The 27,351-nt window shown below is 42.0% G+C and overlaps 3 protein-coding genes across 7 annotated transcripts in view; 2 read left to right on the top strand and 1 right to left on the bottom strand.

Moving 5' to 3' along the window:
* LOC108002805 (protein pygopus) overlaps positions 1–27,351 on the bottom strand; it is a 52,165-nt gene that overhangs the window by 3,364 nt on the left and 21,450 nt on the right. The window contains exons 1-4 of one of the 2 annotated variants that reach the window (XM_017064687.3): positions 2,976–3,198; positions 2,170–2,536; positions 1,187–1,484; positions 87–1,106 (exon numbers count right to left, since the gene is read on the bottom strand). In XM_017064687.3, coding sequence (XP_016920176.1) covers positions 87–1,106; positions 1,187–1,402 — 1,236 coding nt within the window. In that variant the 5' untranslated portion in view covers positions 1,403–1,484; positions 2,170–2,536; positions 2,976–3,198. Of the gene's footprint in view, positions 1–86; positions 1,107–1,186; positions 1,485–2,169; positions 2,537–2,975; positions 3,199–27,351 lie in introns of those variants that run through there. The other variant, XM_062071683.1, reaches the window with a different exon arrangement.
* LOC108002809 (ejaculatory bulb-specific protein 3) lies at positions 3,859–11,784 on the top strand. Of its 2 annotated transcripts, none has more exons than XM_017064692.3 (4): positions 3,859–3,976; positions 4,938–7,249; positions 10,869–11,058; positions 11,394–11,784. In XM_017064692.3, the coding sequence occupies exons 2-4, from the start codon at positions 7,232–7,234 to the stop codon at positions 11,537–11,539; spliced, it is 354 nt and encodes a 117-aa protein (XP_016920181.1). In that variant the 5' UTR covers positions 3,859–3,976; positions 4,938–7,231; the 3' UTR covers positions 11,540–11,784. The 2 variants fall into 2 exon arrangements, with proteins under 2 accessions (XP_016920181.1, XP_061927672.1); XM_062071688.1 differs by having other exon boundaries at positions 3,879–3,976; positions 4,170–7,249.
* Positions 22,066–27,351, top strand: part of LOC108002806 (lachesin-like) — a 29,569-nt gene continuing 24,283 nt past the window's right edge. Inside the window, exon 1 of one of the 3 annotated variants that reach the window (XM_062071685.1) lies at positions 22,066–22,084. The gene's annotated coding sequence lies outside the window, so the exon portion shown is untranslated. Of the gene's footprint in view, positions 22,085–24,468; positions 24,759–27,351 lie in introns of those variants that run through there. The other 2 variants (XM_028669143.2, XM_017064689.3) reach the window with 2 other exon arrangements.

The following is a 27,351-nucleotide window of genomic DNA, read 5'->3' as shown; positions in this document are numbered from 1 at the left end:
ATATTAAAATAACAAATATATTTAAAATAATAAATCACTTATTGAAATGTAAGAAATCTTCGCAAAACGAAGATAAAATAATTTACCTTCCCCGCAGAAACTGGCATTGGTTTTGGTCCCATTCCCGGTGGACCTTGAAAACCATGAGGTGGTATCGAACCTCCCATATTAATAGGATGACCCATTGGCGGACCGCCTCCTATATTACTAGACATTGTACCCATTGGACCACCCATATGACTCATTTGATTATGATGATTAATACTCATGTTAGACATATTATTCATTGGTGGTCCACCCATATTCATATTATTTATTTGATTTGGACCACTCATATTCAAATTGTTGGACACCATTGAACTTATAGTAGTCATAGGTCCATTTATCGGTCTTCCTAAATTATTAAGATTATTACCCATATGATTTGGATGTGTTTGAGATCCGTTATGTCCTAATGGACTATTTACGCTGTTCATAGATGGTCCATTTAAAGGACTATTGGGCGGTATATGGCTATTAATATTATTCATATTCATTGGTCCATTAGGCATATGATTCGATCCTCCCATTGTATTCATAGGAGATCCTAATGGACCACCCATAGGACTTCCCATACTGTGTCCCATGTTATTCATTGGACTACCCATTGGCCCACTGTTCATATTATTCATTGGACTACCCATGGGTGGACCACTAAGTTGAGAATTACTCATGTGACTCATATTCATATGATTGTTCATAGTATTCATTGGGCCAGGTGGCATACTTGGACCCATATTATTCATTGGACTCATACCACCAATTGGTGCATGATTCATGGGAGACATTGCTCCCATATGATTCATGTGATTTGTCATGGGCGAATTTCCCATTGGACTCATACTTCCCATATTGTGTGGCATCATAGGACTCATTCCACCTATTGAAGTTAAAGGACTCATGCCTCTCATAGGTGGCCCACTCATATGATGTGGATGATGAGGATGCATGTGAGGTGGTCCACCATGCATCATTGGTGTTTGTGTGGTTTGCGGTGGTGTGTCATCAAAAGGATTACTAGCTACTATTGTATCTCCATAACCAGTTAAAGGTGGAGGAAGTAAATCCTAAAAATATATATATATTTTAAATATGATACAAATAAATAAAAATTGATTATTATCGATACGAACTAATAAAAAATTACCTGTACTGTTGGAGGTTGTTGCGGAGGTGGTTGAGCAACATTTGCATTTGTACGTCTCTTCTTTTTTGGATTGGCACCTGTAGGTGGTGGTGGTGGAGGATGAGGGTGAGCAGAAGATTCGGGATGTGGGGCACTAGGACCCATATTCACACCCATACCCATACCCCCCAAAGGCATCCTTGCAAAGGGTGGCATGCCTGCAATATTGTGGCTCATCTCCCTCGTTCGCTTCCCTTATTTCAACATGCCGTATCAGCACCACAATAGATTTTGATGGTAAGTATTCACTATTTCTCCACTAAGATTAAAAAAAAAATTATATTTTTTTATATTTAATTATCTTTAAATATAATAATTATATATAGAATATATATTTTATTTGTTTTATTTTATTTATTTTAAAAAGATTTTTAGTTCATAAATTCATAGAAAAATAAAATCATTAATAAGTAATGAAACGAATATTTACAATATATATTATATGCATATAAAATACATATAAAATTTAATCCCTATAAATATATCAATTATATTAAAAGATATATTAAGATTATATTTTGTGATTTATAAATATATTATGTATATATTTTATTTTTATTACTATTTATCTTTATTTTTATATTCGTTATTTTATATATATTATTAAATTTTCAAATGTATATATATGCAATTATAAATTACTAAAGTTTGTATACTAATGTAAATACGAAATATTTCAATATTTTCTAGTTAAGTAACTATCATTCAAATAAATTAATAAATAACATTGAACGACAATGCATCAAAAATAATAGAAATAACGAAGAAAAAAAAATTAGATTACATTTTTAAAAGAAAGCAAAATAAAATCTGCCGATGTCAATTTCTTCAAATCAACCTAACCTACACACTTCTCTATCATTTATTACCATCAACAGTATACAAAATATATGCGATCAAGATAAATATAAAATATAAGAAATAATAATAATCCCTATATTTACCAGAACATTATAGTTTACAGGATATGAATGTATACATGGCTTTCCCGTTTTTTCGGCAGAGACCAACACCATTGAATTGTGTCCTACGACTAACTAACTTTAACTGCTGGCTCCGCACAATTTCTCGTTTTTTGTTTGTCTAATTCACTAGTCACATATTTTACGGCAGCAAGAATGTATTTCACATTCACGAATATGAAGAAAAGATACAGTAAACAGTGGCGAGATGTCACAAGTATATGGAGCAAGGAAGCGCACGCCAATGTTTCAGGTCGCCATTGTTGCGTTACGCGTGTCCCTGTAGTTGTATTGTTCGCATAAGAATGCTGCATGGTGCATTCCGCAGATGGCGTTACCAACTACATTCCTGTAACATCGGAACAATCAACATATTAAGATAACTTCATATTATCGCGATGATTTCTTTTTTTTCTCTTAATTTATTATAAAAATTATATTAGTTTTTATAAGTAAATAAAAATTAATGAATATAATTGTTCATGAATTAAAAATAATTTGCTTTTCTGAAATTATTTATAAAAATTATTTATATGATTAAAATGTACGATATTAAACATACAATAATGTAAAGAATCGACGAAGAATGAAGAAGCTTATGTGATTAATTTCTGAATTAATTTATTAAATGTTCACAATTCAAGAATAATTTATGAGATTCAAGAATAATTTAAGAATACGAGTATATGAATGAGAAGTAGGTAAATGAGAAGTTTACCTAAGATGGAACAATTTAGTTTGTTATGAATTATATTACAAAACATATGTTATTTTGACAATGCTATTACCAGTGTTTCTGAAATTCTCGTTCTCTTTCGCTTTGTCTCTCCTTTTTCCCTCCCCTCCCGATCTCATTCTCTCTCCCTCTTTCACTTACTAGTTTCACGCGTTATAGATATCTTCCATTCGCATTAGATCCAAGAGTTGCCCCTGTAACCTCAGAGTAGAGCCTGTACACGTCACTTTAATTATTTGAGTTACATTAGCAAGTTAGCGAGGTTTAACAACTGGAAAATGGATTTCGCGCGCGCGCATATCTACTGCGGATAGTTACTTCGTAGTTACTCGTAATATGTTTCACGAAATTCTGATAAAGGTAAATTATTTTATTTTGATAAAGATTCGTAGAAAGAAAAAAATGAACTGTTCGTTATTGGGAGCGATGAATGAAGTAAAAGTGAAACTTAAATATCGTTCGAATTGAAAATTCCGATAAATTCCCGCGCTTTGTCAAGATATGATAAATCTTATGACTTTTGAATTTCAAAAAAGATCTTCAACATATTTATTTTTTAAATAGAAAGCTACAAGTAATTTTATGATTAATATTTTAAATGTTTACAGTTTATTTATTAGAAATGACACAAATCAAAAATAATAATCGTGAGATACGAACATTTTTGATAGAAAAAAAGTGCAAAGAAAACTTGAAAGATGGATAAAAAAAAGCAATGATCATGAAACGAGGGAAAAAAGGGAAAGGATAAAAGACAAAGGGTCGAAAGTTTGTTGGAAGGTCGTGAAATGTGGCAATTGAAGAACGACGCAAATGGATTCTACAAATAGCAGCATTTCCCAAACAAATACGGCATGCCAATCAATCTGCCGTGCGCATACGCGTGTCTTGAATAAGAACGAGCGATTTGCGCGAATTATTGGAAGCCGCCAGTTACCGGTGAACATTTCATCAGGAGAATGCATCGAAGAATCCGCGTTTCGATCAGATTTTGTTGACGTTCATGTTTAAAGTTTGTTCGTGATTCATCCTCTATCTTGTTACTATATATAAGTAAGTACTTACTTATATTTTCATTTCTTGAATTATTCATCAATCTTCGCAACGAATCATGTTTCGAACGAAAATATGAATCTCAACGAAGATTATTATTTTTGAAAAATTTATATCGAATGTTTTCTTAAAGATATTTTAGATTGAAAATACGGATTATTAGATTATTATTTTTAAAATCTAATCCAATCAGTTTCAGGGAATAACAGTATCCATTAGTTAGGTCGGTGAAACGCGTTGAATACAAAGATCGGCATCGAACGGGTATTTGGACGGAGCAATTTTCGTCCATCGCGTTAGAGATTCGGCAATAAAGCGGGAGCGCGATCGAGCGAAATTACAGTGGCGATTGTTCAAACTGACAGGAACAAGGCGAGCATTGCGGCTTGATGCCGGACCAATTTTTACGCGTTATCGTCTCGTGTCAGTGTCCATCGGCTGCGTTTGATTGCACTTCTGAAAGCATAGCAAAATACGTTTTCCGCGCGTGATTTCGATCAATGTCATCGCCGAAAGCTTCGAGAAATCAAAAACGCTCGCGCATCTCGAGCGCGTTCAATTGATAGTCAACGTTGATTTCCTTTTCGTCATTAATAATAATTATATCCTCGAGATAAACATAGGCACCGTTCTTTTATGCTGCTTTCAGCCAGAGATTTAGACTTTTTCCACTTTCTCTCGTGGAATCAATAGACGCGCACGTTTAACGGACCGTAACGTATTCTATGAACTTTCATCTTGGAATTTCTAATATAAGAAAGTTTGGGATTGCATTAAAAACAATCTTATTAAAATATTTATTCTTTTTTCTTCTCTTTTATTAACAATATTTCGATAGAAGATAATCGATCTAAATATATTTATCTGCTCAATTGTAAATAATTTATTTTTTTGAAATTTATTTAAAACTCGTACACATCATTTTTTATTATTGATCTTATAACAACGATTCGGAAATTAGAAGATTGCTTGAACGAACAACGTATTTGATCGAAACGAATCGAATCTTACGCTATGCAATTGTTGTAATAACAACTTCGAGCAAAACAAGATGAGACGTTACATCGTCGTTTCCTGTTTTAACCGCGCTCGGCGAAAGCAGTGAAAGTGAAGAAACGGTAAGGTTGCCATGGTTCACACGAAATTAACGAGAATCGATTTTTTTCTCCCTTAATATAGGAAAAAAAAAATCTTCGACTAATATTTAAATATATGAGGAATCAAACGAAGAAGAATCTTAATTTTCGTCTATAACGGGCAAGAATAGATTGGCACTCTATTCACGTTTGATTTATTTGTCAGTTAAGGATTGCCGAAATTCCGTATACGCGTGTCCTTCCGAGATGATATAACGGCTGAATTTCGTCTTGAATTTCAGTCACGTGACTTTGGAAACTCGATACTGCGATGTCCAAACGTTTCGGTTTGCCGAATTATATCCTATATTCTATATTATATTCTATATAACACGTATATAATATATTCTATATATATATATCGAACGAGATTTTTTCTTTATTTTTTGCAAAGACATTTCTATCTCTCGATTATTTCGTCTCGTCAAACACGTGTAATTTTAAACGATTCGAAAATGGACGAGGAAGTACGTGAACTGGCGGCTCGACAACCGCGTCAATCCTTCGATTCTCTTTTCTTCGCATCGTTCGATATCGTACGACGAATTTCGTTTCGATCGGATCGAAAAGCGATCCGTCTATTCAAACGGCGCTCGACAACGAATCACCGAAAAGTGGAGAAAGAAAGGAGGGAGGTCGGGTGATGGAGAGGTGACTCTCCGAGAGATGAAAAAAGTAGAGGGGGGAGAAAAATAGGGATAGGGGAAAAAAAGTGCGTGGACGGGAGGAGGAAATTCTCTGGATGCCGCAAAAGCTTCGAATCTCGGTATCCCGTCGGATCGAAAAGTAGATCGACGAATGAATTCTGCCCGTGTAATCTTTATCGATACAAGGCACAATCTCTCTTTTCGGTCGCTGCGTTCGTATCGCTTCGTATCGTTTCGTTTCGATAACGGGTCGGGACTTTAGCTGATCCGTTCTCTCTCTCTCTCTCTCTCTCCGTCTTGTATCGGTATCTCGTTACACTTTCCTTCTCCCTCTGTCTACGTTCGGTGAGCAGCTTAATCGTATTTTACGGCAGATCACCCCTATCGTTATTCTTTTTACTCGATTTTTTTCACACCAATTCGCCGGCTGTTATCGTCGTGGACAGACACACACGTTTCAACGTGGCGCCGGTTGCGCCGTCGGCTCGATCGCCCGTTAAATCCGCGGCTTTATCGGAATTTCTCTTTCTCCCTGTCGTTCGCCCGACTTCGTTTCACCCGATTTTGATGAAAAATCGAAAGTCGGATCGTTTCCAACAACGCTCATCTTTGTCTCATCGCAAAAAGAAAAAAAAAATTCGTCTTTTTTTGCTTTTGTGATCGATAACTCGCATTGAAAAATCGATAACGAAGGAATATTTTTTTGTGGCGAGGAGAAAAAGAGGCTATTATCGTTATACGTAACGATCGATGTTGATCGAAAGTTGACGAATTCTTTTTCCCGAAATTGACGAACCGACCGTCAAAGTCGAGCGACGCGGGAGAAGGAACGAAGACAGAGAGGCGAAGCAAAGCGGGTTTCTGCGCTGGTCGAGAGTGGGACGAGAAAAAGAGTGAGACGGAAAAGATTCGGTTTTCGGTGGTGGGAAATGTCAAAGGTGGAGAAAGAGGCGAAGCGTTCGAGGAAGAAAGGAAAGCGGACGAGCGTGGAGTGGCGCGTGGAGCGACGCGACTGGAGCGCGATCGAGCGGAAGAAAGAGAGAAAGAAAGCGCAACGACTCGTAGGAAATTAAGGAGCAAGGTGGAAGAGCGAGAACGAAGGAAGGAAAAGTGCGACCTGTACTGTGCGCACACTCACGCACGTCTCGGTTTCCCCTACCATCGCAACTGGCCGGTTACACGAGCGAGGTGGCCGAGGAGACGGAGAGCCAACGATATATATCATCGTAGCGTCGTCGCTCGGTACACACACTTTCGTATTTATCGGGCGAAGAAGGGGAGGAAAGGCCACGGACGGTATCTTCGGGCCAGTGCGTCCCGAGATTTTGCGGTGAGAGGATCGTATAAGTTTTTATTTCGCTTTTACTTCGTTCTCCTCTCCCTCCCGCCACCACTTCTTCGTTTCTTCGACGATTTTCTACCATTTTTCTTCACGCCGTTATCAGGAAATCCACGCCCCCAACACCCCCGACATGGCTTCGGCAATCAAGGTGAGTGAGTGACGAACGTGCAACAGGTAGATACACGCGCACCTCTGTGTACACGTACGCTCGGTGATTTAAAGTTTCGCAGTATCCGGAGGGATACTCTCTCCCTCTCTCCCTCTCTTTCTCTCCCCTCTTTCTCTTCCCATTCCTGTCGTCGCCATGGGACTCGCTCGATGTTCCCGTAGGGATGGTTGTCTCCGTACGCGACCAGCGAATTCGATACCTTCGCCTTGATCGCCCCTTTACCTTGAATATTTACAAGGGTATCACGTACCTACAACTTTTCCCGATCAAACCCACGTATCGCGAATACAGATCGCATAACGTTTAAACGGCCCATTATCGGTGATTTCGATGCTACTACTACGTACGAACGCACACCTGCGATTCTACTTTCTTCTTCTGCGTCCATATTTTTTTTCGTTTCTTTATTTTTTTTCAAAAATTCGCTTTCCTCCTATCGAATTTCACATTCTTTTTTACCGATCGATTTTCTCCATCGACCGTTCATTACATCAGCATTACGACTGCGCGTTAGATAATTTCCACGTAATATGAAAGTGTCGTTACACGTAATATAGAAATCAAATATCAATTTTCTGAAACGTAATCTGGTTTGAATATACTATACGTGGGGATGATAATCGCGATAAATTTTGAACACGAGAAATTCTTATGATATTAAAGAATCGATAAATTTTCAGTTATTTTGTTTATCTTTATAAAGAGGATACGGAATTTGCGCGAGTTCATTCCTTCACTTCTCTCTTCATGTACGATCCAAGCTCATTGGTGGAAAGAAGGAATGCGTGTTTGATTGGTTAATTTCTGAAGGAAACGCATTTTATTTCTACCATGGCTTCGTCACATATATTAATCCAAAACTATGATCTGTATCTGAACCTCGATACATTAATCTAGAGTAATAGAGATATAATATAAAAATTTTGTTATTTCTCTCTAATAATATGTATAGGCTCATAATATTAGTTTAATTTATAAATATAATTTTGTATTCAAGTAGTTAAGATAATAATCGTATGTGTAAATAAACTAAACCTACTTAAAATAATTAATAGTCTCGAAAATACTTCACTTTCTAATCTTAGATAGGTTAACATAACTTCAAATGAAAATAATTTTTACGATTTTAAATATTCAAATTATAGCTCTTCTACTATATTATGTAGCGTGTCAGGATTGTCAACAAAGCGTCTGAAGTGGGGATAGACGGTCCTAGCGAAGAATCTTTCTCTTGTAGCGTCCCACGAGACTTCGTTCCACCAGTGCACATATTTGTATTTACGATACATATTTATTTACTATATAATATTTCGTGCGATCTAAAAAAAAAAGAAAAAGTAACTTTTATATATTTATTTCCCGTGGAAAACGAAGGAAAGCGGAAATCGAGCGAAATAGCAAGTGAGAAGCGGATCGATTTTGCTATTTTCTTGTTCGCCGTTTCCGATAAAAAATGATTAAATTCCGGCACGTAGTGCAGCTCCAAGGACGAGCAAACTGATTTAAAACTATTTACCGACAGTATTGCTTACGTTATAACTTATGCGTGTCGCAATCTTGTATATTTACGTACACAGCATGGAAATAGCGTGCTGCACGGAATAATAAATTGAACTAAAGACTCAATTACCTTGAACAAACCGTGATGCGCATCTTTTGTTAAAAGTTTATGGAAGAAAAATTAACGATTAACGATTCTTTCTATCCTCTTCCTTCCAATTTTGATACCGACCGAGATGCGCTTATGGTAACACAGTGTGTACATCTCGTAACTTCGATTTGTAATTCCTTCGATCGATTCACCGAGTTACACATCGATTACACAGAGTAGACATAACCAGGCGATTGTAAATTAATTTAATAACTGGAAACAACGCGGTATTTCGGCCGCCACTGTACACAAAACGATAAATTATTTATTTACCATGAGGGTTTGAGCAAGCGGTTTCGCGCTTGCGTGTGCGATAATTGCAACGGAATATTAGGGCGACAAATGGTCGCGCGAGTTTTCCGCGCAACCCGTTTAAACGGTGAATTATCATTCATAGACCGTGACGATAATTAACGGGCCATACGTAGGATTCGCGCGGAATTCACGTACGGAGGGAAGGGAGAGGGGGGAGAGATCGTCAGGATGTCTCGCTCGGATGTAATAACCCACGTTACGGTTACTATCGCTACAGTCAACGTGACAGCAATAAAATCTATATCACACCCATTTGCCATTTAGAGCGGCCCAATAATTCTTATAATCCGCATCGATTTGCGGAAGTAAGCGGTTTGCGTGCACGTACCCGAAGCCCGCATCCAATCCACAAATCATCCCTGGCCCGTGTATACGTATACACCCCCGTGCCGTGATGATTTACCGAATCGTCGCGATTATTAGCACGCCCAGTTACGAAAATCGAAACTCCGCCATCATCGATCCGATTTCCCAAGTATTTGACCAAGTATCGACCGCAACGATCCAACGACGAACGAGGCAACCCCTTCGACCCGATATCTTTTCAACCATATTTACAGAGATCGGAGGAGGGGGGAGGGGGGAAATCGTACGAATAATAACGCGCCAGTTTTTAATTGCGTTCAAAGTGTTCTCGAGGATCGCGAGTAATTTAGGTGGTTTAATTGGGAAAATCGAAACGAAGCCGAATGGAGAAAAAGAGAGAGAGGAAAAAAAAAGGAAAAAAGAAAGAAAGGAAAAAAAGAAAAAAGGAAGGTTGGCGAATTGTGACGCGAGTTGTTTAAAAACGAGTTCGATCGTTAGGAGATACGTGTATGTGGAATCGAGAGGTCAAACAACGCTGCGAAAATAAAATGGAACTTTGAAATATTCGTCACGGCGCGCGTCAAAAGAAAAAAAGAAAAAAGGAAAAAAAAAAAAGAAAAGGGTGTGTCGTCAATATAGAACCTATCGCAGAAATGTATTCATCGAGTCAAGTAGCTTCGATTTAAACTATTTTCCGTTGTAAACTCTTCTTTATCCCGTACATTTTACAGAACGACTCGAAGCTAAGATTCTCTAAGCAAGAAACTCAACTAACTTGCCTCCGTGTTTAGTTAATTTTCCAACCTTCGTTTCGTTCGAATTAAATAATATAACGAGCGTGAATAAAAGAAATAAAAGAAAAAATTCATCGATCGGTATACAAAGCGCGAGGAAACGCAGAACCGTGTCGAAGGGAGAAGCAAACAAACGGAAGTTGTAGCTGCGCGAATGCCTTCGTTATTCACGATGGTTACTGCTTCCTAACTCGTGTTAGCTTTGTAGCGTTTCGCAAGGGCAGCGAATGTCTGCACCTAACCTTAACCTCTTCCTGCTATTCCACTCTATGTGCATACTTGTCCTTTCCGACCTTTGCCGCCTTACAACTGCCAATTTCCTTCGTCTACCTGTTATCCACCCTTCTTTCTCGAATACATTCGACTCTATTTTCAACAGATGAAAATACTTTGATTCTTTTTTCCCTTCCTTCCGATTATACGATTCGACGCATAAGAAGAAATTTCCTTTCGTTTATAACGTTTCTTTACTTCGAGTTTATTTTGCAGCATTTAGTTTAGTTTAGTTTATCTCGTGTAATTATAATTTCAGGCGTTGTTGATCGTTTGCGCTCTCCTTGTCTACACCGTTACGGCAGAAACGGAAGAAGGACAGAGTGGAAGATCGCGGGTCTCCGACGAGCAATTAAATATGGCCTTGAGCGACCAACGTTACTTGAGAAGACAGCTGAAGTGCGCGTTGGGCGAGGCTCCATGCGACCCGGTCGGGAGAAGATTGAAAAGTAAATATTACGTATAGCACTCGAACGAATTAATCGAATTTGATCGAATTGTAAAAAAAAAAAAAAAAAAAAGAAAAACGAAAGAAGCGAGAATCGATATTTTATCTTCTTCGATTCGAGAAGATAAAATTGATTTTAATCGAGATTGAAGAAAAAAAAGATTTTTATCCTACGGTAAAAATGTGCAGTGTCTCGGACGAGGAGTCATCGAATTGTTTAGATCGGATTTATATCCGCATTTCGAGGGCCGTCCCGAGTTTCCCTCGAAGAGTTTGCCGATAAATTTCTATAAAGTTACCAGCAGAATTCGATTTAACCCGGCCGTTGTTATCCAGGTTTAGCACCACTGGTTTTGAGAGGCGCCTGCCCGCAATGTAGCCCCGAGGAAACACGACAGATCAAGAAGGTCCTTTCACACATTCAACGAACCTATCCAAAGGAGTGGTCGAAGATAGTGCAGCAGTATGCCGGAGTTTCGTAAGACTTCGGGATAATGGAAGCGGCTAAGAAGAAAACAACTGTATGCTGGATACACCCTATAAAGAGAAAAAATATGGAAACAGCAGGAGGATCTGTTTAGAATAGTCGAATATCGATGATATTCAATATTTAACCTCCCTTTATCTTTCGACAAAGATATCGAGCTCACCAGCAAATATTCCGATTAATCCGTTAAGCGTATTTTATAATACACGTGTACATCGTAATAAAGTTTGTTTTACGAAATGTACGATTTTTATATTATTTTCTTTAAAATAATTCCGATTAAACCTAGTGGTTTCGATTTGATAAAATTCATACACGAGAAATTTTATAGATATCGAATTCGTAGAATTCACCGACTAACCGAATCTCATTTATTTGCATCAAAGCGTTCAAGAGAAGAACCACGAGAGTGGTGTATATATAAGAATGAAAAGAATCGGGAGAAGAATAAGGAGGAACGATCGTCTACGGCCATGACGTCAGAAGCGAGGATAGCAATAATGGTGGATACAAATAGCGGGAAAGTATAGGTATATACTATATAACATGTATATAATAAGCTAGATTCATATTTTATATTTTATTCCGGCGTCTCGACCGGTTTCAATCTCACTGTATTACAATAGATAGCTTTATCCCCTATATATATATATATATATATATAAAATATATAGTTTTATATATAAACTATATATATAAACTAAACGAGAAACTTTGTTCAAGCGGCGTTTTATATCGGCTGAATTCTCATTGAAGCGTTTCCCAGTTGAATATTTCTCGTCCCTGGTTTTTACTATACTTAACCGCAACGTTACGCAGTTTCACTTTTCATCCATTAACCACGAAAGTTCGTTGCGCAACGATCGTAATAACAAGTATTCTTCGTGCTGTGTCGCGTGGCTCGCATACGTCCTATATATTTGAAATATTCCAACGATGCAAGACGATGTTGCGATTTCTAATTTCCAGCATATAACTATATATCGAAATGATGCTCGATGAATTATTAATCGATTGGAATATTATTATTTTAACGCGTTCGGATATTCGATCGAATCAATTTTTTTTTGTGTATTGATTTTTCCACAAATTTACGTTTTTTTCGAATATTTTTGAATTGTAAGTCACAATGAATGGCATTCTTAAAGGCGTAGCGAATGAATGCCTCGATTTCGATCAATTCAATGGTCGAATCCGTGCCTGATTGTAAGTCAATTGGCCTAATGTTTACCCTCGTGTACGCATATATGAATTCGATCTTGGATTCGTTTCGATTCTTTTTCCCATTTTTAATTTCTTGCAAATTAATTTTTATCATTAATTTCCACGAATGTTATATATTATAATTCGTTCCGGGGAAATCGATTAACAGTAACATTTCATTGGATCAACGGAGATTAACGAAACGTGTTTCGTTAATATCGAGAGTTAAAAATGGATGGAGAGATAAAAATTGAAGAATCGTGTAAAATCTAGCTGGTAATCGATCGGTTCGAGATATGTACATTGTACATTTTGGCGACCGTTTGTCCTTTTTGATGGATTGACGCACGATGATACACTTTCATCCGAGAAATACAAATATTGAATCGTCGGAGGGAGTCGAGAACCAATGTTTGTCTCCTCGGTACCTCATAGATGACACGGAGTATATGGATCGTATATACGTGTACGTTCGCGCGTTTCTCTTCGAATTTATCGCCCCATTCATCGCTCGACTTTTATTATATTATGTAGTTAAAGAATAACGGGATTAACTTTTCTTCTCCTGTTTCGCTGTTTCTGAAGCGATAACGAAAGAATATGGTGTTTCGAAATCAAAAAAAAAAACGAAGCGAACGAACGTTGAGAAGAAAGGAAAAAGAAGAAAGAAAAAATTGTAGAGATACGGAGGAGAAGAAGGCAAAGTTCGAAATGGATATTACCGCGATAAAATTGTAAGCGTCTTGTCCGTAACACGAGTGTGTTCCGTTACCTTGGGTAAACGTTTGCACGCGACGCTTAAGTATCTACCTTTCTCGCATAACGATAAAAAGGATAGATAGAGTTGGAACTAAGAAAAGAGAGTCGCGCGGTTGTTTGCGGTCGTTCGATCGTGACCTTTGTGTGTACCCTGTGTAATCCGTTATACGATCCAGATGAAACGATCGTCTTCCGCTGTGCTCGATCCTTCGTATCGTTAAAACGAGGTCTCTGATTTTCCTCGATACGCGGCTGGCATCATCATCTTGAGGGATTATCGATTACCGTGCGAGGAAAAATCGAGTCGTTTCGCTCGGTTGGTAAAAAAGGGTAAAAGAGGAAAGTTAAGTCGGTATAGGCGAGCGATCGTGCGACGATAGGAAGAGCGATTGAAAAATGAGAAAAATGAGAACGAAGGAAAGGAAGGGAAGGAATAACTTTTGAAATAGGAGTTATGGAATAAGAATCTATAGCAAGTAGTTGGTATTTTCTCTACGAACGTCGCTGCATATATTTTCCTCCATATTTATTTACACGCGAAGAAAAGAAACAGGTTGACGGGAGTGGAGAAAAACTGTCCGTTTACTCGTGTACCGTATCACGTACCGTAAACGGACGACTCGATCATATACTCGAGAATGGATGCGATCTACACTACGGGCGAAGAAATAACTTTCACTCGTACGATACGTAGCATTGCGAGCGCGGATCGGGCAGTTTTTATGCAACGCTATTGCTAGTACTAATAGAAACGAATCTGTAATACGGGGAATCATAAAAATCGTTAAAATCATTATTTACAAATGCAAGTTTCGGTTCGATTCGATTTAATTCGGTCGAGTTTGAACGTTCGAAAAATATGAAGCGTATTTAAATTCGGAACGCGCCGACAGGAATATCGAGGAGTATTCGTTACTCGAGTATCGAGCCGGCCCGGCGGCCAGTGTATCGAAGTAATATATTCATCTGGTAATCTGGACGCTGGTGTCAATCATGCGATGCATATGCGAGCCTCTTATCGCGATTTTGCCGCGCTTTATCGACGATGAACGAATTTGGTCACGTAACGTAACGTAACGTAATGCAGCGCGCGTTTGTTAACGCGACAGGGACAGCGTGCGAAATTAAAGGAATTAAAAGGGGAATTGAGTCAAGGGAGAGCTGGAGCGTATCGAAGATAGCTTCGGAATCGGGTGATGGAATGGGAGCGTTCAGCGATTACAGGCACGTGGTTCGATAGAGATCGGTAGAAATTGCGACAGAGAAAAAAAAACGAAAACAACGGGACGGAATTAAAGGATAGAATGCTAACGAGACTAAAGCGCATAGGATATCCAATACGCTTCCGGCAATTCTTTCCGGAATACGGACGAATTTCGAACTCGTCGGTTAAATGCATTTCGTCCCAAGTACAAACGCGATTTTTATTTTTTCGTCGATATACACACGTATGTAGTATATATCGTTCTAGAAATTTGAAACGATGCTTTATACGATATATATATATATATAAAATCTTATTGAAGTAGTAACGATTGTTTATGGAACATGTTTGAAAAATATTTTTATCCCACAAAGAACGTGATCCTCCCTTTCGAATAGATAGATGCGTTTTTAAGCCAGTCTGTGTTTTACGAATCTCGATTACGTGGCGAGGGTGAGGGATATGCGAAAGGGGGAAAGAAGAGGAGATAGACACAAGAGGAGAGTACTGGCTCGAAAAGGCTTAATGAAAGTTGCCTGTTGCTCTCGTACAAATCGTAGTGTCAACTGAAAAAAAAAAAAAAAAGAAAAAAATCTCGATTCCCCATCCTTTGCATCGACGTATATAGGCAACGATATAGGCGCTCGTAGTAAAGTCGGATCAATTCCGTCCCATACTACTCGTTTCATGCTACTCGTAGCTAATTACGCGTATACGTTGGTCGCGATGGATCTTTTTTCCTTTCATCGGTACGATCGAAACGCGGTTTACCGACCGATCGAAAATGTAAATACGTAAAACACGTAAGCGTAAACAGAGGAATTCACGAGCCACCGATCTTTCATTTCTTTGAAAGAAATAAATTTCGTTAATCCAAAGAGTGACGTTAAACCTTGCGGGAAGGATTATGTCTTCCACAGGGCTGGTTGATATTCTTCAATGGCGAGCTTTCGGCTTCGGACCGACTTTGTGCCGTATTACCGGTGACGTGACTGCGGTATAAGCTGGTCCCCAGCGAGCACAGCTTTGTACAAGTTTCCATTGGAGACAACAGGAAACTTGGTGGACTTTCAGAAATAGTATTGTAATTGTATAACGTCTTTGAGTTATATACGCGACTAATACTATCGAATTCCATTTTGCGGTGTCGATAAATCAGTCTCGTTGTCGGTGTGCGTGTTCAAACAATTTCTCTTTTTTTTTTTTTTTTTTTTTTTTCTCTTTCTCTCTTTTTTTTTCCCTCCCCCCAATTAAAATCGTGCAAATAGGGAAAAACTCGAATTTCAACAACGAACAAGTCGATTCGATAAATCGTCCACTCGTCCTTTTCGAATTTTCATCGTCATTATGAAAAGCTCGATGATACGAAACATCTCTCTAACAACATTTCCATTTAATTGCTACGTTAAAGTCACGCTAATGGATGCGGTTGAAGAGGATTAAGGATGGGAAGCCGAATCCGTTTCTGCGCCGGTGGTGACGTGCAGTGAATCTTCCGCGACCGCTGATTTTCGATAACGACGGCTACGATCTGATGGACTTCCGGGAGCGTGTCATATCTCTCAATAATGCGGTAAACACACAAAGACAGTTCCGTCCATCCCACGCGTCGTTTGTGTATACATAACACATATTCTTCGATGGGTTTATGCGCGAACCGACCGATTCATCTCCCTCTTTCTCTCTCTCTTGGCCCGAACGGAACGGACGAAGACACGCAACGTGTATGGCACATACATTCCGATCCTGTGTGTGTGTATATGCGTGCCAGGAATCCGTGAGCGAGGAGGATAGAGAAAGAGAGAGAGAGAGAGAGATAAATGGAAAGAGAATAGGAAAGAGGGAGGGAGGAAGCAAATGTGGGGACAGCTGGACGTTAGGGGAGGAGTGGTGGGTGATGAGCGCGATTCGAGGTGGAAAGAGAGACGAGGAGGAAAACAGAGAACAGGAGGAAGGAAGAAACGATTGAGAATGAGAGAGAAGGAGAGAGAGAGAGAGACGGAGAGGAAGAAAAAGAGACGCAAAGGAGGAGAATGGATAGGGACGGAGAGATTGGTGTATGTATATATGGCAGATACATAGCACGGCTTGCGGAGGGCACAAGTTAGTGTCTATATACGCGAGAGATCGATAGAGGACAGAATCCCGGGACATCCCCAGCGATCCTGTTCTCTTATTCTTGCAAGAAGCATCCTTGGATAGCCTACGTCGTCGTCGTCGTCGTCGTCGTCGTGCATATCTTTGGTCCGCATTAATGCGAGGCTGGTAAGCGAGCGAAGGGCTGGCAAAGGATGATCCGGCTGGCCAACAGGCGTCTCTTACCACAGCGGAACAACCGTTATTCGGCATACATTACGCGTTTCAACTTTCTTTCTTTCTTCTTGCTCCCTGTTCGACTCTCTTGGTGTCCATCGCTGAAATTACCGCGCTACGTTACTCGACAACTTTCTCCTCGAACTTAACGACCAATTTCTCAACGAGGAGAGATAAGCTTCGCTACGCGAGCGAAAATAGATGAAATTATCGGATCGAAGAGAACGTCTTTATCGTTTTAATCGTTACGGGAATAATCGACGGAGGTGGAATGTTGTCTCGTCAAAGAAGGTATGTTTTAATCCAGAGAGGAGACAGGTTTGTCAGGCGATGGAGAGGAATTTGGATCCGGCAACGAGTCGCCTATTATCGTCGCCTATACACCTCTTCCCCGAGGCGAGATTTCCGCGCAAGATGCCATACTGATTGCATTATATCGTATTAGATTATGTCATACGGTGGTAGTCTTCGAAATGTGAAAATGTAATTACAAGGGGCGTAGATAATAGGGAACTTGGCCAAATACAGGTGAAACGCACGTTCATTATTCCTGGCTAGATTGGATTACCGGTATCGGTACAACTGGCCTCCCATTTCTCAGTCTTCGCTGCATTACCAACCGAGTTGTAATTATCGAGAAGAACGAGCCGCGTCGTCACGTATCAGTCGTGACGGCATCGCGCGCTTCGGGAACATTCGTCTCTCATCCTCACCGTGAGTTCGAGTAACGAGGTTACAAGGATCGAGAGATGGGAGGAAGTAGGGAAGGTCGGAGGTTCCTTCCTTATTCCTGTCGAAAGGATCATATTACCCACAGCACAACGGCGTGGCGGGGGATCTCCTCCTGCCGAGCAATTTTCCCCGTCCTTGATATTCACGGCTAATAATCGTCCTGGCAATCCCATTGTTCAATTCCCCTTCGCTCGCGTGTATATCTATATATCCACCATTCTATGCTATTGCCAAATTTCCAAATGTACTTCTCTATCCTACATCTCCGAGATCATGTTTCGATATATCGTGTAATTATAATCGATAAATCGATAAATATATAAATGATTTTCTTTTCCTTTTTTCTTCTTCTTGCTCTTCTTCTTCTTCTTCGTTTCGTGGACGAGTCGAGGGAAAGATTTAAAGTTGTTACGAAAGAAATTCTTATATATAGCGCGTACGGATAAGTACGGAGATGCGATATCGTTGTAAGAAGTACTACTCGCGTTCCATACGAACTCGAGCATAACGTAAACGACTAAGATTTAGAAAACGTTTCTTCCGATCGAATCCGAAGAAGGAAGAACCATTCGTTCCATCTAACTCTGAAATAACCGATACATTCGCAGTTGCTTAGACCTTTATAAAATCGCTTTTTCCTTCTTCCATGGAATCTATTGTGTTTTCTCCCCTCTTCCTCCGTACAACTGGTGACTGCGTCGCGGAATTTCTAGGAAATTCCACGTTGACTTCATGCATTTTTATGCCCTCCAATCGGTGTAATTGTCCTCCGTGCCGGTCTTCCGTGGAACGAACGTATCACGACGGTTCGATCGTAACGACTCGTAGCACAGCACAGACGAAATGGAAATTCACGAGTCTCGAATAGATTCGTAGATTCACGCGTCGAACACTTTATCGCGGATGTCTGTCGATCGATGTCACGCGTATACACTGACGCGAGAACGAAAACTCGAACGTTACTCGATCGACTTTCGTAAATGGCAACAGTGTAATTCGTATCATCTCCGATCTTTCGCTAATTTTTTTTCTCCTCCTTCTCTCTTTCTTCTTCCTCTCCTTCTTCTTCTTCTTCGTCGCAGTAATTGCGCGCTTCGCACGATGTTCTCTCGCATTCAACGGCATTTAAGAGAACTAGCGGCAATAGTCGGCCCGTAATAAACTGTAACCCGGGTGCAAATATCATTAAGTGCCACCTTTAACGTCTCGCACCTTTATGCTACTACTATTATTGCTACTGGCGTTGTATCGTCGTTCCGTGGATATTCGATCGATTCTCCTTTTATTATTCTCTTTTCATTCTCCCTTAATATTCGAATAATAATAATATTGAAAATATCGAGATGTGTACATATATATATAATCGAAATTTGAAAATATACGTATACATAGGATATTTTGATCGAGTTATCGGATTTTCTACTTTCCACATGATGACAGGAGCCGTTTCAAGCAGGATCCAAGCCGTTTCCAAGTTATACTCGAAAACTCATTGGCGTTGGAGTCGGCATTCGTGGCGTTCTCCATTCGAGGCAATGTTAATCTACGGAGCTTTGGCGGCCGAGCGCAGCAAGTGAATTTCATGGATTGTACCCGAGGAGGACGATCTCCACGACGACGATGGCGCATACAATAAAGTTACTCGTTGCAATTACAAGGCGAAACTTTCCACTGAAACCGAAGCTGCTTATTGGAAGACTAATATAGTTAGTCTCTATTCACGGCCGGCCGTTAAACCCGCGATAACTACGTTATCACGCGGTGGAAAATGTGAAAGTGCGATCGTCTCCTACGACCGTTTCCACTCGTCGAAACGTCGTGAAACGTCGAGAAAGCCGGGAGAGGCGTCGATACGCGTGATTGAAATTTTTAATTAACAAGGAGAGAAAAAAAGGTTCGCCGAGAATTTCACTTCGCTGCCGGCATACAGCGCGAAGTCGCGTGTGGCGCGAACGGCGTTGAGAAAACAACGGCAACGCGGGAAACCTCGCGGAGGAGTCCCGCTGGACCGGATTCGAACGTTCGTCTGAAAGAATTTCTCTTCGTCTGCTTCCTATCGAAAGAAATTTTCGTGTACCAATAACCTTGATAGGTATCGGGGAAAGAGCGGAACGAGCGGCTGGCAGATAAGCAAGCAAGCAAGCCGGCTGGCTGGCTGTCTGTATGTGTGACTGTATGGTTGGTTGGTTGGTTGGCTGGTTGGCTGGCTGGCTGGCTGGCTGGCTGGATGGATAGATGGATGGATGGATGGTGCTAAGAGCAGCTCGAAACAGACCGGCGTTACGGGTCTTCGAATATTAATCCACTGCCGTTGGAATGCATTATTCTCTTTTTAACCCGGATCCCGCGTTGTGCGTTATTTTTATTTTTAATAAACATGACCGCCAGAGATTTGCTCACGAGCTATGATGCGGAGAGACATTTTCTTGATTAAAACCATCGATCTCGCCGGGATTACGGACACGTACTTCCGGAAATGAACGCACGCGAATCGCGAATTGGGGAGGGAGGGAGAGGGTGTCCCTTATCGTTGACGCGTATTTACATTAATTAGCTTTATCCATCGATTTCGATAACTCGATAACTAACCGACGGACGGCCCATCGTTTCACTTCTCTCTTCGAAAGGGAGAGAAGGAAATCGAAGTTTTCGAGCGGGGGGGATTGGAAACGAAAACGAATCGATGGAAGCACGGTCGATTTATCGTTCCTTTATCGTTTTCAAATACTCGCCTCGCGGTGTGTCCGGCGTGTTTAATATTAATGCGAACGAAATTGAAATACTTAATTAGTATTCAAACCGAGGGAGAAGGTGTTTTCCGCAAGCCGAGTTTCCGCATCCGAGTGACGGTTTCGCCTGGAAACGGAGACGCAGAAAGGGACGAGTTTCGTCGCGTCTGTCGCGTCTCAGGAAACTCAACACTCGCGGGAAATTACTCGTAAAATGGTCGGTGAACGCGGCGTGAACGTTCCTACGTTTTACGACTTCCGAGAATTCATCGACCAACGTCCGGATAGTCCTTCCATCGTCTTTTAACGCCACGACTCGACACCACGCTGTGTAATTGTAAACAAACAAACGGACCGAGGGAAAGTGTACGACCGATTCGCGTCCTACAAACCTTTTTTCTTTCCTTTTTTACTTTTTTTCTTTCCCTCTTATCTCGATTCGAACGATCATCCACACCACGCTCGGTTCTCACTTTTACTCGTTGCTATACACGCCGTATGTACTCGACCGTATGTACTCGTATACACGTTAGAGTGTTTTATTTCTTCTTTTCTTTTTTTTTTTTTTTTTTAAAGAAGAGGGACGAAACTGATCGACCCGATTAGAACCGCTTCTACGGTCGCCGTTTATTACGGCAAATATCGCGTGGCACGCTACAGTGTGCGATACGTTTTAAACGCGCGCACACGAATGCGCGAATCGAGCATAGGCGCACGGACTGACACGCGTACGCGTACTGGACAACGTAACACGTGTGGCGGCGAAGATAAGCCGGCGAAAATACGCGGAGTCACGTATTTTATGAAATGTACGTAAACGTTTGCCCCTTGCGCGCGAGCTAGGTATACAAGCGCGCACGTGGACCGTGCTTCGAAGGTTCACCGGCATTAGCGCGTCGCGTTGTAACGATAAACGAACTTTCCAGGCAAGACGCGGCCGAGAGACGGAATCTACGCAAAATTTCGAAATCTCTCGCGTCTTTCGTCGATTTCGAGAACGCGAATCTTTTCTTTCCAAACAATCTCTTATGTGGAAAGAAGAGAAAAGTGGAAGAGTCTTCGTTGTTATCGAAATCGTTGTTAGCCGCCTCTTCAAGTGGCGAGCTTAACAATGAAGCGCGGCTAAAGTTTGCAGATAGCTGCCGTAACGTAAAACGATATCTATTACACCACAAATAGTTTCTGCGACTAAGTTTTAACTAGCTCTATACTTTGCAATATATACCGTTACTTTATCACCGCTCCACCATTTCTATCGACCCATTATTTCCCAAGTTCGGCGGTGCTACTCCGATATAATTCGAACTCGGATATAATGCAGCCTCCGATATATTATCGACGATTACGGCATTAAGATCCGTGCTTTCGGATCGCTCCGTTTTCCGAATCGTTTCTCTTTTGAAATGGTTTGGAGGGAAGGAAAAGAAAAGTGAAAGAAGAAACGACAATAATCGAAGAGGGAAGATTTCTTCGCCTATTTCATTATCACGGGGGATAGGATCGAAAAGTTTTCGAACCGCGGTCCACGCGGAGAGAAAGAAGGAAGAGGATGGAGAAAATTGAAAGTAAACTCGAGTAATGACGCGGCCTCGAGCATAAGGTAATCTTTTTGCTAACGGATTACAGGATAGGTTAACGGAGGGCTGAGTGCCTAAAATGTATGGCGCGCGTATGGATGTAAATTCTCCCCTGATGCATTGCGCCAAAGCATAATTCGATTCGACCGAAATCCAAAACGACTATTACGTCTCGAATATCCATGTACCCGGCCGATCGCCGATGGAACGCGTGTCATTTTGCTAATTGTATCTACCGACCACTGTAAATTATTTAATTGGTTAAATCCCGTTTTACCGGCTCGACCGCGCCGCGCACTTGAATCCTGTTGATTCCCATACTTTTTTCTCTCTCTCTCTCTCTCTCGAATACAATCGAATACGATATATCGTACGTACCGATTATATATACGCACGTTCGTAAAACGAAAGTTCGCTCGATTTGCAATTGGTCACAGGAGATGTTTCGAATTCGTCGAATATTTTAAATCTTTAAATAACATTAAATAATATTTGCATAATAATATCACGTGATAAATTTATACGTACCACTGTGTACCGGATCGGTGGTCGGTTTTTTTTTTTTTCAAATTTAAGTCGGTGCATCTTCTTATCGACGAATCGCTTTATATATATATATATATATACAAGCGATGGAACTGAGAGGATCGGATCGGCACGCCTCGCGCGCTCATAGAACGTTGAAACGATCAAATCTCATAGCCGATAACCCATAGTTCGAAACATGTTTCTCGATGTTTTCTCGATAATCGTTGCAAAGTTAACGTAACGCGAATATCGGGGAAAAAGTTTATCGCGTCGAATCCGGTAAATCGAACGGCGATCCGTAAATAGACGAGGCGCGTTCCTCTACCCTATCCTAAGACCTGTCTCCTCCTCCTCGTTCCCGGGGGAGGGGGAGGAGGATAAGCGTCAAATTAATTTAAAGCAAATGTCAAACTATCGTCGGGATAATCGTCTGGATTTTCCAGCATCGGAATGAAACGACGAACGTAGCGCTTCGCGGTTGTTCGCGATGTAATCCGACAAGCACTCGGTAGAAGGGATATCGTCGTCGTAGATAGATAGAGGGAGGGGGAAGAAATTTTTCACCAAGCTATGCTCGGTCCCCGCTGAAACCTTGGTTATCCCGCTTTTCTGCCGGAATCTTCCAAACCTTTTTTCATTCGTCTTGCAGCTTAAGCGGCAATTTCGCATCGGTCTCTTTGCACGCGCTTGTTTCACCGGGCGGACAGTAACTCTCCCCTCCTCCTCCTTCCCCCCCGCTTCTTCGTAACCGACAAGCGTGCCAATGTTCTTCGCTCGTGAATTTTCGAGTTTAGGCGCGTTTCGCATCCCTCGAAAATCGGAGAGGGGGAGGGATCGACGAACGAGATCCCGGTTTTTACGCGATATCAGGAAACAGTAAGGGGGGAACGGAAATGGTTAGCTAGACGTATTTTACGTCGAGCTTATGGTTTAACGTTTCGTTAACCGACAGTTTTTAAAAGCTCGAACGTTTGCCTCCCCCTCCCCCTCGCCCCCGTTAAAATATTCGACGATTGGCAAATACGACGGAATATGGTTTTCCACGCGGCTCGTCGAAATATTCGGACAACGCAAAGTGTAGCGTTACAAACGGAATCGGTTAAAACCGATCGTGACCGCGTTATTTTTCCACCTATGTTTGCTCCCCCATTAATGAAACCTATGTGTGTGTGTGTGTATATATATATTTATATATATGAAAATAAATGTTATTTCGGGACATGGCGGGGCGTAAAGTCAACTTTTCGATCCGATCCGTTGGAAAAATTTCGCGATTCCTTCTCCTTTTTTTTTTTTTTCTCGACTCGTCTCGATATCGGAAAGACGATCGAGATCTTGAGGGAGGAGAGGGGGGAGAGGGAAAAAACGATTTTAGGAGGGAATTTTTCGGTCTCGAAGGAGGATGGAGGGAGGCGCAAGCGCGCCAACGATATTCGATCTCCTCCTACCCTCCCCTCCTCCCCGTTTATTTCTCCGGCTCAACATCGCCGATCGGAGAATTTCCTTCCCCTCCCATCTTCCCCCCTCCCCCGAGGAAGAAAAGGCAAATTGTCTCTCGGATCTAACGCTTATCGTCGAGAAGGAGAGCAGAGAAAAGAAAAACCCGTGTTTCGATCTCGCCGTCTCGATCCCCTTCCTCCCCCCATATTTCCCCGAATGGACCCGATCCTCCTCTTCCCCACGCATCAAAGCTACGCGATAATAAATTGAATATTATACACCTAACGGCGCGCAGTGTGGTGCGGAAGAAAGAGAAGGAGAGGGAGAGAGGGAGTGGAAAATGGAGAGAGGGGGGAGGGAGGAAGGGACAGCAGGAGGCGTCCTGGGCCTGCGCGATGCGAGGCGAGGCGATCCGCGGCGGAGAGCGTTCCGACGCTCGACTCGGTGCCGCGGCCAGCTCGGCGCCGTCAGTACACGCGTCTCGATGCCCGGGGATGCGTCCGTCGGCGAAGGGAGGATAGCGCGCGCGCCCACCTCGTCCCGTATCCGAGCTCGATCGGCCCCGCTCGCTCGATCGGTAAATGTACGTAATAATCGGCGGAGTGTGCACCGAGCGGTAGAAGAGGAGGGAAGAGAGAAAGGAAGAAACCGCGTATCGATCGGAACGCGTATGGGAAGCGCGTTCATTCGCGTCCATTCGCGTATATAATGCTACACGTTTCTCACGAGGTAACCGAATCGTTCCACCGCCGCCTCGCGTGGACACCTCGTCCGTCGATCGAACGCGACGATCGATCGAACGAACGAATGAACGAACGAACGTTGGAGGAGCCGCGACAAAGGGGGAAGATCCACGGAATGGGGGGAGGGAGAGTCGCGAGGATACGAGAGGTGGTGATTCTCCGCCTGGGACCCGTAACGCGTCCCGTCGCAATATTTTCGAATGAGGAGGGGAGGGGGAGGACAAAGGATTCCCCGCTGAATTCCAAGTGAATTATTAAGGATCGCGGGGGAGGGGATAACGAATCTCTCGATTGGACAACGGTGACGGTAACGATTCGAAAATCGGAGGGAGAGATACAATGATAATAATAATAATAATGATAATAACCATAATAATCGGCGATTCAATTTTCAGTCGTATCGGAAACACGGCGGTAAATCTGTCGGAGATGGAGGATAGATCGAAAATCGAATTATCAACGACCGTTAACCGATTTGCGATCGATCGAGGGGGGGAAGGAGGAAAGGAGAGAAAAACGAGGAAAGAGGGACGGATATATATATATACATACATTCGTATATGAGGCATTTTTTACCGGTCACCGTAGCCGGCGATCACGGCTAATGGGTTTGTCGTTGACTTTGATAAATTCCTCCTCCGAACGGGATTCGTTATTACGCGGTAATATAGGACAGAAGTATGAATTTTCAATGTCGCGCATTCCCCCCTCACGCGCCTCTCCGTTCCTCTACGCCGCCGTGCCGTTGATATTTCCACGTCCCTCTCGAACACCCGTTTAAACGCGCTCCCAAGATTTCTCGCGGAAGAAGATTGATCGTTACGATGATCGTCTCGATCGGTGGAAGAGGAGAAAATATTCAAACGAACGCCGAGCGGGGGAGTTAACGATCTTAACGATCGAGAAGGGGAGGGATTGTTGGCAAAAACGGATACCGGTTGCTCTCGACACCGTTCTAGACGATTAATCCGTTTCCACGAGGGGGGGAATGGCCCGTAGTATTTGCATAGCTACACGTATGGGTATGATGTATGCATGTGTGCACGCGTCTCCGGCGTCGCCGCGTCCCAAAATTATTCTTCGGATTACGGGGCGACGCAACGCGATCGCGGGAATAAATCTCCTCCCACACACGTGTAAGGCGTATGCAATCCGGGAAACTTGTGAAGTCGACCGATCGACGGAAAGAGAAATGGAAAAACGGGGAGATGTTGCTGTCGTCATCATCATCGTCATCGTCATTATCATTATTATTATTTATTCTGATATTAATACACGTTAGAAAACGTTCGAAAATTCGAACTTGGTGGTTAATCGTCCCTCGAGGATAAAAATGATGAGGTTGACGTTTCCCTTGATTATACAGAGTTGGGGGAGGAGAACAGTCGAAGGGAAGAAGTTATCGGTCGGAGATCCTTGACTCCGTGATATTTAAGCCGCGCTTAACGCCGTCTCATCGTAACGAAGACAAAACGAGAAATTCCAATTTTTCGGGATTACCAAATTATCAAAGAGAGGCCATTCCTCTTAGAGGAGGGGGGGAATGGATTCATCCCCGTCCGAATCATCAAGATCAACTTATTTCCAGTACAATGCGAACCGAGCTATTAAGCTCTCCCTCCTCTTTTTCTCTGTTCCTTCTGCTATTTTATCTATCTATCTGTCTCTCTTTCTCTTTCTCTTTCTCTTTCTCTTTCTCTCTCTTTCTCCCTGCGAGATGGAAGCAAGCGCTCGCAAAGGCATTCGAGCCTCCCCCCTCCTCCCTCCACTCCCCGACCATTTCGTCGACGGGGCTTTTAAATCGGTCATAACGTTCGCGCGATTCTTTTCCGAGCGGAGACTATGTTTGCGAGCAAACAGCTCATCACGGTAAACACACGGAAGACGGTCGGAAATGGAATTTTGCTTCGAAAAGTGAAAATCTCTCACTCGCCCGGATCCTTGTATTATCAATCTGCTCCGATGAGGAGGGGGCAGGGGGGAAGGAGAGGGAAAGCTTTTAACGGTGACGAAAATCCGATTTTCTTCACCCCCCCCCCTCATCCAGAATATTTCTTCCATAAAAATTGTTAGACAGTAAAGTGAATTGACCGCGAAATCGATATCCATCCTCGAAATTAAGATTTCGAGAAATAGTGGCTCAACAGCTTGCCGGGCAACGTGTCGTCCGTGCCCGTCCGTCGCGTGCTCGTATCTCGTATCCCCTCCCTCGATCGAGGTTCGTTCTCGAAGCGAGGAGTTCTCGTACGTCTGAGGAGAATTTTTCTCTCCGTTTCCGAGGATCAAGGGGGAACGGGAGGGGAGGTTGATTTTCAACGAGCCGGCGGCGGCTGGATTTCGTCCGTTCTCTCTCTCTCTTTCTCTTCGTTCTCGAAAAGCATCGATCACGCGTCAGCGAGATAAAACAAAGAGCTTATAATCTGACATCGGTTCGAAAAAGATTCGAGCCGATATGTATGGGAGGGGGAGCAGCGTTGTTCGAGAATCGATGTTTATCGAGGAGAGGTCGTGGCTCTTTTCCACCCGCTTCCTCTAATACGAAGAGAGAGAGAGAGAGATAGAGAATTTTTCATTTAGTC

The sequence above is a fragment of the Apis cerana genome, linkage group LG2, assembly GCF_029169275.1.
Source record: "Apis cerana isolate GH-2021 linkage group LG2, AcerK_1.0, whole genome shotgun sequence".
NCBI classification, from domain to species: Eukaryota; Metazoa; Arthropoda; class Insecta; order Hymenoptera; family Apidae; genus Apis; species Apis cerana.
The sequence above is the reverse complement of the archived record's forward strand: the minus strand, read 5'-3'. Positions and strand labels throughout refer to the sequence as shown.